Source organism: Macaca nemestrina, chromosome 15, assembly GCF_043159975.1.
Source record: "Macaca nemestrina isolate mMacNem1 chromosome 15, mMacNem.hap1, whole genome shotgun sequence".
Classification (NCBI taxonomy): domain Eukaryota; kingdom Metazoa; phylum Chordata; class Mammalia; order Primates; family Cercopithecidae; genus Macaca; species Macaca nemestrina.
In genome coordinates, this window is record NC_092139.1 from 109529243 (window position 1) to 109543558 (window position 14316).

At 49.1% G+C, this 14316-nt stretch overlaps 1 protein-coding gene across 1 annotated transcript in view; it reads left to right on the forward strand.

Annotated features, from left to right (window-relative positions):
- The first annotated feature begins 428 nt into the window (after positions 1–428).
- The window catches only part of LOC105464363 (sterol regulatory element binding transcription factor 2), an 83013-nt gene continuing 69125 nt past the window's right edge, over positions 429–14316 (forward strand). The window contains exon 1 of the mRNA XM_011712194.2: positions 429–682. Coding sequence (XP_011710496.2) covers positions 595–682 — 88 coding nt within the window. The 5' untranslated portion in view covers positions 429–594. The remainder of the gene's footprint in view (positions 683–14316) is intronic.

Here is a 14316-nt window from a genome sequence, read left to right on the forward strand (position 1 = left end):
TTTTCTCAGGCGGTCAGGGCGCGGGGAGGCAGCTGGGAAGATGACGTAATGTGCTCCCAGCCAGGGCTGGAGGCGGCCAGCGGTCGCAGGTGGAGGGTGGCCTGTTAACCCTTCACTCCCAGGCCAGTGAACGGACTTGCGTGTGGCGCAGATCCAACGGAGAAGGCAGCGGCTCCTTTAAACAAGGCGGAGAAGGTTAAGATGATGACCGGGCGGCTACTCCGGGCATTCGCTCCGAGGCCGCGAGGGGAGGAACCTCACTATGCAAATCTGAGCTGCTGATCGATGACGCGCCATCACCCCACGCGCCGCCTCGCGCGCCCATTGGCTGAGATGAGCCTGGTCCCATTGACAACAAACAGGGGGGCGCGCGGCCTGGAGGCGGGGCCGCAGGGGGCGCGGGATGGGGCGGGGGAATCCCGCCCCGCCCTTTTCGTGCGGCGCCCGGGCGCAACGCAAACATGGCGGCGGGTGGCACCCGCCGGTGAGGCGGTACCGGGCGGGGGTTGTCGGGTGTCATGGGCGGCGGCGACGGCACCGCCCCCGCGTCTCCCTGAGCGGGACGGCAGGGGGGCTTCTGCGCTGAGCCGGGCGATGGACGAGAGCGGAGAGCTGGGCGGTCTGGAGACCATGGAGACCCTCACGGAGCTGGGCGACGAGCTGACCCTGGGGGACATCGACGGTGAGTGGTTGGTGGGTGGGTGGGAGTGCGGGGGCCGCGCGGGGAGGAAGGGGTTACGGCGGCGCGCCCGGGTGCGCGTGCGCCCACCCCCAGACAGCCCCGGCTCGCGCGGGAAGAACCCAGTGCGCACTGTCCCCCCGGCGGTCCCCAACCCTTCCGGCGCTGCGAGCTTGAGCCCTGCCCAGCCGCGCCGCTCCGGGAGGCCGTGGGATCTGGGGCGCCGCGGGGCCGAAAGCGGCGCGAGGGTCGCGGGTTCCAGAGCACGGGGCCAGGGACGTCGCGGGGGCGTCTCAGGGAGCGGCCTAAGGAGAGCGCGTGGCTGCCGCCTCCCTCGCGCGCCCACACGCGCTTTGCGTGGTCCGCTCTCCCGCCGCCCGCGACCGTGCGTCGCACCTGTCACTCCCTGCCCGGACGCGGGGGCGGCTTTGGGATTCCCGGGGCCCAGCCCCCAGTCTCGGCGCCCCGAATCCCTGGGCTTCTCGGGATTGATCGACGGCCAGGTCGCCGGGTGCTCCGCGAAACTTTGGGCAGCGACTGCAGAAGCAAGTTGCTGATGAAGAGAGCAGTGGCGGCGGCATGTGGACACATCTCTCCGGGATGGAGAGCCGAGCGCTCCTGCTGTCACGCTGCAAAGGGAATTGAGCAGAAGGAATTTTGAGTTGTGGCCCCTCGGGTACGGGCTGGGGAGCGGGTGGCCTTTGTTCCGGCGCCTTAACAGCGGAGTGGAAGAGCTGGTAGGAGCCCAGGGATCCTCTCTTAAAATACTCATTTTGCGACCACGGGAACCACGATTTAGAGAGGGGTCAGCGGCTTGCTCAAGGTCACCCGGCTGGTTAGAGCCTAGTTCTTGCAGTTCCTGGGCCAGTATTGGTTTTTCCATACCCCTCCTTTCAGGAAAGAGTCCAGTTGACTAGGCTAGTAATCTTACTAACTCGATAATTGCACTCTTATGTTCTAGGCCCCAAAATACTTTGTATTATTTCACTTCTTCCTCACAACAATCCTGTGAGATATTCTTATTACCCCTATTTTAATACGGTAATTAAAGAAGCTGAGGCCAGGAGATGTTGACTTATCTAAGGCCACTCACCTTAGAGAGCTTAGGCAGAAACACAGGTGCATTGTACTTTTCAGTTTTCAGCATGATTTCATGTACAGGATCTCACTACAGCCTTGCAGGCATGTATGATGGCTACATCCCCATTGTGCAGATGAAGAAACAGAAGCAGCAGAAGATTCTCTTTTGGGGGAAGAGATAAATGCAGCAGCTAATTGAAAAGAATCTGTTTGCCATTTTCCCATTTTGCTTTTGTAATATTTCTCCCCTTCGTTTGTCCTTGCTTTCCATTTTGGTCATGTGGGCAGTGTGGTAAGACCCTTAATTGAAGCCCCAGTTCTAACCACAGACTCTTTACTAAGTGCTCCTAAATACAGAAATGGGTTAACAAATGGGGGGTGGGGTAGGTGGGGGTTGGGAATATAGCAAGGGCAGCTAACATGTTTTGAGAACTTATGTGCCAGACGGTGTTAAACACTTATACATGTTAATGTTCTCAATCCTCATAACAACCCTGTCAGGTAGAGAGAACTGTTATACTAGTCATCTCCCTCTCACAGAACCTGAAAGTGAGTCCCAGGGTGGTTCATTAATTTACTGAAGATTACAGAGCCAGTAGAAAGTACTGTATGTCTATAGCTGCCTACCCACAAGGGCACAGAAAGAAATTCATATGCATTTTGCATTCCTATTCCATGATCAGTTCCTACTTGTCTTATTTTATTTATCTAACTTTTAAATTTTACTTTTTATTTAGTTATTTTTTGAGACAGGGTCTCATTCTGTCACCCAGGCTGGAATGCAGTGGCACAATCACAGCTCACTGCAGCCTTGACCTTCTGGGCTCAAGCGATCCTCCCACCTCAGCCTCCCAAGTAGCTGGGACCAGAGACGCATACCACCACGCCCAGCAAATTTTTTGAATTTTGTAGAGGTGAGGTCTATTCTTGGGCTCAAATGATCCTCCTGCCTCGGCCTCCTAAAGTGCTAGGATTACAGGTGTGAGCCACCTGATTTGTTTTTTTGTTTTTGTTTTTTGTGACGGAGTTTCACTCTTGTTGCCCAGGCTGGAGTGTAATGGTGCGATCTTGGCTCTCCTCAACCTCCGCCTCCTGGGTTCAAGTGATTCTCCTGTCTCAGCCTCCCTAGTAGCTGGGATTATAGTCATGCGCCACTATACCTGGCTAATTTTGTATTTTTAGTAGAGACAGGGTTTCTCCATGTTGATCAGGCTGGTCTTGAACTCCCAACCTCAGGTGATCCGCTTGTCTTGGCCTCCCAAAGTGGTGGGACTACAGGCATGAGCCACCGTGCCTGGCTGAGCCACCTAATTTTTTTTTAGAGACAGTGTCTGGCTGTTGCCCAGGCTGGAGTGCAGTGGCACAAGGCTCACTGAAACCTTGAACTCTTAAGCTTAAGCAATCCTTCCAGATCAGCTTCCCGACTAGTTAGGACTAAGGCATGTGCCACCATGCCCAGCTAATTTATATATATATACACATATATATATATATATATTTCGTAGAGCCGGTCTCACTGTGTTGCCCAGGCTAGTCTTGAACTTCCAGGCACATGCAGTCCTCCTGTCTTGGCCTCCCAAAGTACTGAGATTACCGGCATGAGCCTCTGTACCCAACCCTGTCTTAATTTGTAATGAGTTTAAATTACCTATTGGTTAATACTGTCTTTATCCCCATGGATTTCTGAATAAAATGGAAACTACCACCCTCTGGAAACTACCACAGTGGTTCAGTGGTTTCACAGGTCCTTTAGGTTTGATCCCAGTGGAAGATGATTCCACTTCTCTGTCCTTCCAGAAGACCTGGTTTATAACAGTGCATAAGGTTTTGCCGCAAAATACAGTTATATACCGCACAAGGAAGAGGTGTGGCTGTTTTGTCACAGGAGACCTAGGGGCCAGGTTTGGGAAAAGTGGTTCCATGTCTTCAGTTGATCAACAAGTATTCAAGTGCTGGCTGTGGTTTCTGAGCTGTAAGGAATCATGAAAGATACCATAGAATGTTATGGCTTCATGGAGCTTGAGATGAGAAACTCTAGTACCAGTATAGAACAGCTTAAAATTGCACAGGGCAACAAGTGAAAGTCAGCAGTGAGGGTAGCCTGGTAAAGTCTGGCTTACCAGGAAGACCACACCAAAGAGGTAGCTCTTGACCTGGGCCTTGGAGGACAAAAAGAGCTGGGCAGGCTGAAGGTCAGTGGTCTGAAGATAAAATTAGCCCTTGATTCTCACCCCTGTGTTCCCCTTATTGAATGTTAGCTCCATGAGGCAGGGACCTTCGTTTCATTCCCACTGAATTCTTTGCACCTAAGACAGTGCCTGGCACATAGTGCTCATTAAATATTTGTGGAATTCCTGAGTGATCCAGTGATCTTGGGCTGGACAGGATACTAATTGTCCTGGACATGGTTTGGAGTTGGATTAGATCAAGGATAGCCAGCCTGGGTGCTTCTAGGAGCTATAGTCAGGTGAGGAAAGGGAGAGGCAGGGTGAGTACATTTATTTCCTTTGTATGTGTATGGTGGGGATAAGGGGTAGATGCAACCTAAGAGAGCTTCCAGGAGGTGCAGGCAGGCAAGGATCCATTCCACAATGTCTGCTGTGTTCCAGTCCATTGGTACCCTTCAAGGATATGGGCTCAGGGAGGCCACATTCATTCACTCATTCAATACATCTGTTGAGTGGCTTCTAAATATTCCTGTGATGGACAAAGGATAACTTGGGCAAGACAGATGATGTGTCTTCTCTCTTAGGAAGCTTACATTCTTGATGGAGGAAATACAAGTTGAGTAAAATAAATGAACAGTTTTGGCAGGGCACTGTGAAAAAAATAAAATTGGACCATATTATAGAGTGTGACTGGGCTAGCCCACTTAGATTCGGAAGTCCAGGGAGGCTTCTTGGAAGAGAGGTATCAGTGTCTCTTTTTCAAGAGATGCCCAAGTCTGGATTTTTATTCGAAATATCCAGATTTTTGGCTGGGCACAGTGGCTCACACCTGTAATCCCAGAACTTTGGGAGGCTGAGGTGTGTGGATCATGAGGTCAGGAGTTCAAGACCAACCTGGCCAATATGGTGAAACCTCATCTGTACTAAAAATACAAAAATTAGCCGGGCGTGGTGGTGCACGCCTATAGTCCCAGCTACTCGGGAGGCAGAGACAGGAGAATCACTTGAACCTGGGAGGCAGAGGTTGCAGTAAGCTGAGATCATGCCACTGTACTCCAGCCTAGGCAACAGAATGAGACTCCATCTTAAAAAAAAATGCTGGATACGGTGGCTCATGCCTGTAGTCCCAGCACTTTGGGAGGCTGAGGTGGGTGGATCGCCCAAGGTTGGGAGTTTAAGACCAGCCTGACCAACATGGAGAAACCCTATCTCTGCTAAAAATACAAAATTAGCCGGGTGTGGTGGCTCATGCCTGTAATCCCAGCTACTTGGGAGGCTGAGGCAGGAGAATTGCTTGAACCCGGGAGGCGGAGTTTGCAGTGAGCTGAGATCGCGCCATTGCATTCCAGCCTGGGCAACAAGAGCGAGACTCTGTCTCCAAAAAATAAATAAATAAATAAATAAACCCCAGATGTTTGTATTTTGGCTCAATTTTAGAAAAAAACATACTATAGGCACCCAATAAAGCATGTGTGCTAGTTGATCTCTGGTGTCTTGTCTACTGCAGAATGTTGTATTGTCCCAGGCCCCCAGGTTTCCCATAATATAATAAGTCTACCATTTCATTTTGTGTTATATATCTCTAGTTTGAGAAAGGGCCTCATGCACTGTTACACAACAGATCTTCTGGAAGGGCAGCAAGGTGGGATCCTCTTCCACTGGGATCAGGAAAGGCACAGTCATGGAGGTGACCTTTTTGCTGGGTCCAAATAGATGGGTGGCAGGAGCAACCTGACAAGTATGTGGGAGGAGTTAGAACAAGCTGCCTTTAGAAATAAAAGATTACTAGAGATTTCTTGGAATATAGTGTGTGTGAGGAAACAGTAGAAGATGAGGTCTGAGGCCGGGCGCGGTGGCTCAAGCCTGTAATCCCAGCACTTTGGGAGGCCGAGACGGGCGGATCACGAGGTCAGGAGATCGAGACCATCCTGGGTAACACAGTGAAACCCCGTCTCTACTAAAAATAGAAAAACTTAGCCAGGCGAGGTGGCGGGCGCCTGTAGTCCCAGCTACTCGGGAGGCTGAGGCAGGAGAATGGTGTAAACTCGGGCGGCGGAGCTTGCAGTGAGCTGAGATCCGGCCACTGCACTCCAGCTTGGGCGACAGAGCGAGACTCTGTCTCAAAAAAAAAAAAAAAAAGAAGATGAGGTCTGAGAGGTGAGGTGGAGCTAATTGTACTGTAGATGCAAGGTGTTTTATGGAATATAGGGAGGAATTGTTGAAGATTTTCAAGTAGGGGGTGACACACGAATCATGGGTTTTAAGAAAATTGAGGCCGGGCGCGGTGGCTCAAGCCTGTAATCCCAGCACTTTGGGAGGCCGAGACGGGCGGATCACGAGGTCAGGAGATCGAGACCATCCTGGGTAACACAGTGAAACCCCGTCTCTACTAAAAATAGAAAAACTTAGCCAGGCGAGGTGGCGGGCGCCTGTAGTCCCAGCTACTTGGGAGGCTGAGGCAGGAGAATGGCGTGAACCCGGGAGGCGGAGCTTGCAGTGAGCTGAGATCCGGCCACTGCACTCCAGCCTGGGTGACAAAGCGAGACTCCGTCTCAAAAAAAAAAAAAAAAAATTGAACTGTGGGCTGGGTGCAGTGGCTCACGTCTGTAATCCCAGCATTTTGGGAGGCTGAGGAGGGTGGATTACCTGAGGTCAGGAGTTTGAGACCAGACTGGCCAACATGGTGAAACCTCATCTCTACTAAATAATAAAAAAATTAGCTGGGCGTGGTGGCGGGCACCTGTAATCCCAGCTACGTGGGAAGCTGAGGCAGGAGAATTGCAGTGAGCCCAGATTGCGCCACTGCACTCCAGCCTAGGCGACAGAGCAAGACCTTGTCTCAAAAAAATGAAAAGAATATTGAACGGTGGTGATAGGCAGGGAAGACTGGAGGCAGGGAGGCTAATTAGGAAACTGTAGCCATCCAGGTGTGAGGTTTTGAAGGGTGACAAATTTGGGTGGGAAGTGGCCCTCATTCAAGTGCCTTTCCATGGCACTGACTTGGGTCTCTTCTTGCTTCTCCCTGCAGACACCCAGTTTGACAGAGTACCCTGCAGTACCTGGCACTGAATAGGTGCTCTGTAAAGGTGTGTCTGGTGAGGAAAGGAAAGCACCTCAAGTTCGGTCTGAGTGTTCACACCATTGGGAAAGCTGGAATGGCCAACTGGGTGAGCTAGGAATGAGTGTCGGGGATGTGACAGGACATGTCCTCATTGAAAGCTTGGCCCTGAAGGCAGAGCAGAGGGAGAATTCTAAAATCCCATTAAGACTTTGAGCCTGGAGCATTGGGAGAGTTCAGAAGTCAGCAGGAAGAGCTGGTTTGGGGAAATGAAGAAATTTTGTCTTAATTGTGCTGAAATTGGGGTGCCTGGGGGTCATCCAATAGGAAATGAGAAGTAGGTAGATACTTCAGAGAAGGTAAAACTGGGATGGAGATTGAAGAGAGGCCCTGCTGAGTCAAGAGGAGAGAACTGGGAGATTCGAGGTTAGGAAAGTGGTAGCTTTTCAAAGAGTAGTCCGTAGATGATGGAGACAGTGCCACAGAGAACAGCAAGGATGACAAGGCCATGCAAGGAGTTGTGGGACTTGGTATTAGGAGGCTGACCTTTGCCAGAACAGTCAGATGAGGGAATCCATGGCAGAAAGGAAGCAGGGGTGAGTGGGAGATGGGCAAATGGAGGCAAGTAATTCTCTTTGGAGAAAGTGGAATAATTTTTTCAATAAGCTAAGTTACTTTCTGTCTTGATGAGTTTGCCTATTCTGGACATCTCATAAATGGAATCAGACAGGTAGCATAATATTGCTTAGGTTCATCATGTTGCAGTGTAGTGTTCCATTGCATGGACATGCCACATTCTGTTTTATCTACTCCTTAGTTGATGGACATTTGGGCCATTTCCACTCTGGCTACATTATGAATGAAGCTGCTACAAACTTTTGTGTACAGGTTTCTGTGTGGACATATATGTTCATTTATCTTGGGTAGATCTTCTACATTTGTTGTTGTTTATGTTTTCCAAGGGCTTATAATAAATAGTCCCATTTATTCACATGCTTAGTTTCTGTGTTCCTGTAACTAATTCAGTCCTAAATCTTGTGATGGAAACTTTCAATGCAGTGGTCAGTTCCCTTCTTTCCTGCCCCATCTGATGGCTATTGTTTAGGGCTGCTCTCCCCTCACTTACCTTGGGACAACCCCTGACCATCACCCTTGGGGGCAAAGTTGAAGCTCTTCTTTCCCAGTTCTTGTTTTTTTTTTTGTTTGTTTGTTTGTTTGTTTGTTTGTTTTGAGACGAGTCTGGCTCTGTCGCCCAGGCTGGAGTGCAGTGGCCGGATCTCAGCTCACTGCAAGCGCCGCCTCCCGGGTTTACGCCATTCTCCTGCCTCAGCCTCCCGAGTAGCTGGGACTACAGGCGCCCGCCACCTCGCCCGGCTAGTTTTTTTGTATTTTTTAGTAGAGACGGGGTTTCACCGTGTTAGTCAGGATGGTCTCGATCTCCTGACCTCGTGATCCGCCCGCCTCGGCCTCCCAAAGTGCTGGGATTACAGGCTTGAGCCACCGCGCAGGGCCCCAGTTCTTGTTTTTTTACTCACTTATTTTAGTGGAGCACATCCTCCAGTGGCTTCCTGAGAAAGAGTACGTTGGAGGTAACTCTTTGAGGCCTTGCCTATCTAAAAACATCTTTATACTAACCTCATTCCAATTTGGTAGTTTGGCTGAGTTTAGAATTTTAGGTTGGACAGAGTTTTATGTCAGAATTTTGAAGGCATTGTCTGATTATCTTGCTTCTAGTAGAGAAATCTGATGCTGTTTCCTTTCTTGATCCTTTGTGTGTGACCTGTTTTCTTTTCTGGAAGCTTTTAGGATCCTGTCTTTATGTTCTGAATTCCATGACAATGTGCCTTGATGTGACTGGGCCGACAGTCACTGTCCCTACTTGTTGGGGCTCTGGAGAGCTGACTGTGTCTGATACCTGAGTTCATGCAGTCCTGCTATCAGCCTACTTGTCACCCAAGCCTGCAGAGGAATTTCCAGTACCTGAACCTTTCCATGGCACTGATTTGGGCCTCTGCTTGCTTCTCCCTGCAGACACCCAGTTTCATCTTTGGCAGAGTACCCTGCAGTACCTGGCACTGAATAGGCACTCTGTAGAAGTGTGTCTAATGAGGGAAGGAAAGCACCTCAAGTTCAGTCTGGTTGTTCACACCATTGGGAAAGTTGGAGTGGCCAACTGACTGAGCTAGTAGTGAGTGTTGGGGGTGATTGTGGTCAGCACACCCCTGGGAGGTAGAGGTGGGAGAAGAGTGGAAACTGACTTCACATTCCTCCAGGGAGGGATGCTTTGGAAAAACTGCTCGGTGAGCTGAAGCACAGATCTGCTTTTCATCCCTTTTGTACCTTTTTAAAGACATAAGGTGTGTTTTGACACTGGAGTATATAGAGGGTTGCTAACGTTTGGGTTGAAAGAGCTGCTGTTGTCCACAGCTTATTTATTTTCCACCCATTTTTATCTCCTGGTCTCATCCAGTTACATTTCCTGGGATATGTTTTTGGAGGTTGCTTAGATCACGACACTAGTGTCCCCTGGGTTTCTCCTCCCTCCTCTATTTGGCCTCGCCCTTGACAAACATTCCCCGCATTCACACCCAGGCCTTTGGCCTAATGTTCTTGAATGCTGCTTGCCTCTCATTGAACAGGCTTTTATATAGCTCTCATATTCAGTTCATATCTTGGCATTTTAAAAAATATATATTTTTGCTTCTTTCTCAACTAGATCATTTCTCTCCTCAAATTTGTAATTTAAAAAAGGAAATTCTCAAGCAGTTTTATTCAATTAGAACTTCATTAATATCAAATTGTCCATATCCTTCTGGATTGTTGTCCGAACATTGCTTCTGTGCATCCATATCACAGTGTTTTCAAATATGGGTTGCTATATGTTGAAGTAGTTGAGGTGTAATCACCATGTAATCTAATGTGATTCATCTGAATAGGCAAACCCTTACATACCTGTGTACCTGTTGAACATTTTCATCATTTGCAATTTTTTTTTTTTTTTTTTGAGACAAAGTCTGGCTCTATTGCCCAGGCTGGAGTGCAGTGGCCGGATCTCTGCTCACTATAACCTCCGCCTCCTGGGTTCACACCATTCTCCTGCCTCAGTCTCCTGAGTAGCTGGGACTACAGGTGCCCGCCACCACGCCCGGCTAATTTTTTGTATTTTTAGTAGAGACGGGGTTTCAGTGTGTTAACCAGGGTGGTCTCGATCTCCTGACCTTGTGATCCGCCCGCCTCGGCCTCCCAAAGTGCTGGGATTACAGGCTTGAGCCACCACGCCCGGCCCTTTTTTTTTTTTTTTTTTTTTTTTTTTGAGACGAGTCTCGCTCTGTCGCCCAGGCTGGAGTGCAGTGGCCGGATCTCAGCTCACTGCAAGCTCCGCCTCCCGGGTTTACGCCATTCTCCTGCCTCAGCCTCCTCAGTAGCTGGGACTACAGGCGCCCGCCACCTCGCCCGGCTAGTTTTTTTGTATTTTTTTAGTAGAGACAGGGTTTCACCGTGTTAGCCAGGATGGTCTCGATCTCCTGACCTCGTGATCTGAAGGGGTGGCCTGCCCCTCCACACCTGTGGGTGTTTCTCGTAAGGTGGAACGAGAGACTTGAGAAAAGAAATAAGACACAGAGACAAAGTATAGAGAAAGAAAAGCGGGGGCCCAGGGGACCGGCGCTCAGCTTACAGAGGACCCACGCCGGCCCCGGTCTCTGAGTTCCCTTAGTATTTATTGATAATTATCTTTACCATCTTAAAGACAGGGGAGTGGCAGGACAATATAAACAAAGAAAAAAGAGGAAATCGGCAGTAAGACATACGAACAAAAACCTCTGTGACATGAATAAGTTCAAAGGACAAAGCTGTGCCTGAACAAAAACCTCTGTGACATGAATAAGTTCAAAGGACAAAGCTGTGCCTTGAGATGCATATGCAAACATCTCCATAAACCTTTTGGCAGCATAGTTTCAGTCTATCACATGGGGAGAAACCTTAGACAATACCTAGCTTATCTAGGAACAAAGTCACACCCTGCACGCCCAAAATCCATTAAACCTTGAGTTACCACAGCACATGTCTCTTGCAAGGACAAGGTTGGGGGTAGGGTCACAGATTAACAGCATCTCAAATACAGAACAAAATGGAGTCTCTTATGTCTACTTCTTTCTATATAGACCCAGTAACAGGCTGATCTCTTTCTTTTCCCCACAGTGATCCGCCCGTCTCGGCCTCCCAAAGTGCTGGGATTACAGGCTTGAGCCACCGCGCCCGGCCAGAGAAGGGGTTTCACTGTGTTAGCCAGGATGGTCTCGATCTCCTGACCTCGTGATCCGCCCGTCTCGGCCTCCCAAAGTGCTGGGATTACAGGCTTGAGCCACCGCGCCCGGCCATGCAATTTTTTCTTTTTTTTTTTTTTTTTTTGAGACTGAGTCTGGCTCTGTCGCCCAGGCTGGAGTGCAGTGGCCGGATCTCAGCTCACTGCAAGCTCCGCCTCCCGGGTTTACGCCATTCTCCTGCCTCAGCCTCCGGAGTAGCTGGGACCACAGGCGCCCGCCACCTCGCCCGGCTAGTTTTTTGTATTTTTTAGTAGAGACGGGGTTTCACCGTGTTAGCCAGGATGGTCTCGATCTCCTGACCTTGTGATCCGCCCGTCTTGGCCTCCCAAAGTGCTGGGATTACAGGCTTGAGCCACCGCGCCCTGCGCAATTTTTTCTTAACATGAGCACTTACTGTTGTTCTGAATAGTTGTAAACCAGTCACTTGGGAATTTGTTCATGGGCGTGTCTTCCAAAGAGGAGTCTTTAAGTTGAGCTGGGTAACACACTGCCAGCCATAGCCCTTTCATTTTAAAAACATTTCCAGTGCTACAGATTACTATGGTGATTGGGAATTACAACTTGGAAAATATTTTTATTTTTTGAAAAGATAGTACGTGGCTGGGCGCGGTGGCTCAAGCCTGTAATCCCAGCACTTTGGGAGGCCGAGACGGGCGGATCACAAGGTCAGGAGATCGAGACCATCCTGGCTAATACGGTGAAACCCCGTCTCTACTAAAAAAATACAAAAAACTAGCCGGGTGAGGTGGCGGGGGCCTGTAGTCCCAGCTACTCGGGAGGCTGAGGCAGGAGAATGGCGTGAACCCGGGAGGCGGAGCTTGCAGTGAGCTGAGATGCGGCCACTGCACTCCAGCCTGGGTGACAGAGCGAGACTCTGTCTCAAAAAAAAAAAAAAAAGAAAAGAAAAGAAAAGATAGTACGTTCATATGAATCAAAATAAAACACATAAAAAGGTGCTGTGAAAAGTCTTGCTCTCAGCCTTACCCACTATCTCCCTAGTCCCACCACTCCATCACAAGTAATTAAATTTTTAGTTTCTTTTACCTGCTTCAAAATGTATTTGTTATTACAAAACAAGCTAATAACAAATAGTGATTTTAGTTTTTGCTTTGCTCTCCTTTTTGACTGAAAAAGTTTAGCACGCTATAAGCGCTGTTCTTCTGTGTCTTGCCTTTTCCTTTCCACTTACCAATGTATCTTATAGATCATCCCAGACTTTTTCACTGCTGCATGGTTTTCCATTTTATGATGACCTGTAATTTATCCATCCAGTTCTTTTCTGATGGACATCTGAAGGTATTTTCAGTCTTTTGCTATTAAAAACAATGCTGCAATGAATAGCTTTGTAAATTCATTCTTTCACACATGTGTAAGTGTAGATGCAGAATCAGTTACCAGAAGTGGGATTGTTGGATCAAAGCAAGGGTGGTGCTGTCTCCAACATTTAGTTGTCACAAGAATCCAGTTAGGTAAAACGAGAGAGGGGCCGGGCACTGTGGCTCATGCCTGTAATCCCAGCACTTTGGGAGGCCGAGCTGGGCGAATCACAGGGTCAGGAGATCGAGACCATCCTGGCTAACGTGATGAAACCCTGTCTCTACTAAAAAATACAAAAAATAGCCAGGCGTGGTGGCACGAGCCTGTGATCCCAGCTACTCGGGAGGCTGAGGCAGGAGAATCGGTTGAACCCGGGAGATAGAGATTGCAGTGAGCCGCGATCTCACCACTGTGTTCCAACTTGGACGACAGAGCGAGACACTGTCTCAAAAAAAAAAAAAAGATGGCCAGGTGTGGTGGCTGATGCCTGTAATCCCAGCACTTTGGGAGGCTGAGGTGGGCAGATCACCTGAGCAAGATCAGCCTGGCCAACATGGTGAAACCCCATCTCTACTAAAAATACAAAAAATTAGACGGTCATGGAGGCAGGTGCCTGTAATCCCAGCTACTTGGGAAGCTGAGGCAGCAGAATTGCTTGAACCCAGGAGGCAAAGTGAGCCGAGACCGTACCATTGCACACCAGCCTGGGCAACAAGAGCGAAACTCTGTCTAAAAAAAAAGATAAGAGGAAAGGGCAGGACCTAACATTTGCTACTGGCTCTGTGTGCATTTGTAGTTTTGTTAGATCCTGCCAAACTGCTGTCCATAGTGGATGAACCAATTTACACTCCCACCAATGTGTAGAAGGAGCCTGTTTCCTCACAGCTTCCAGGCACAGTCAAATTGGGACTCTTTATTCCCTTTATTCTGCCTCTTTGCTGTACTTTTGCCAATTTAGAGCTCTCACCGTCCCTGTCCCCAACACTCCACACATACAGACCCTTCTGGTCCTGGCCTTCTGGCTCCTCACTCAATTTTTCTCTGCTCAAGACCGCGGGACAGTCAGTGGGTAAAGACCAACTTTCTAAGCGATCCCTTCCAATACCTCACATGTCCCCTTTACTTGCTCAGGCCCTTAGTGATTGGGGTTTTCTTACACTTCTGCTGCTCTGGGTTTTTTTGGAGTGATCCTTCATCTGGTTTCCCTGCTTTCCTTACTTTTAAAATTGCTCCTTAAGAATACGTACCGCAGGCTGGGCACATTGGCTCATGCCTGTAATCCCAGCACTTTGGGAGGCTGAGGCGGGCGGATCACTTGAGGTCAGGAGTTGGAGACCAGCCTGGCCAATATGGTGAAACCCCGTCTCTACCAAAAATACAAAAATTAGCCAGGCATGGTGGCACATGCCTGTAATCTTAGCTGCTCGGGAGGCTGAGGCATGCTTGAACCCCAGAGGTGGAGGTTGTAGAGAGCCAAGATCGCACTACTGCACTCCAGCCTAGGCAACAGAGTAAGACTCTGTCTCACAAAGAAAAGAGAAGAGAAGAGAAAAGATGTACAACAGCTCCTTATTTTCAGTCCTCTGCTTTGGGGGACTTGGAAAATGGTTTCTTATTTTATGCCGTTTTACTGAAACTCTCTTCTTGTCTGAGTTCTCTTTCATGTAGTTTCAGAGTGGGTAGTCCTTG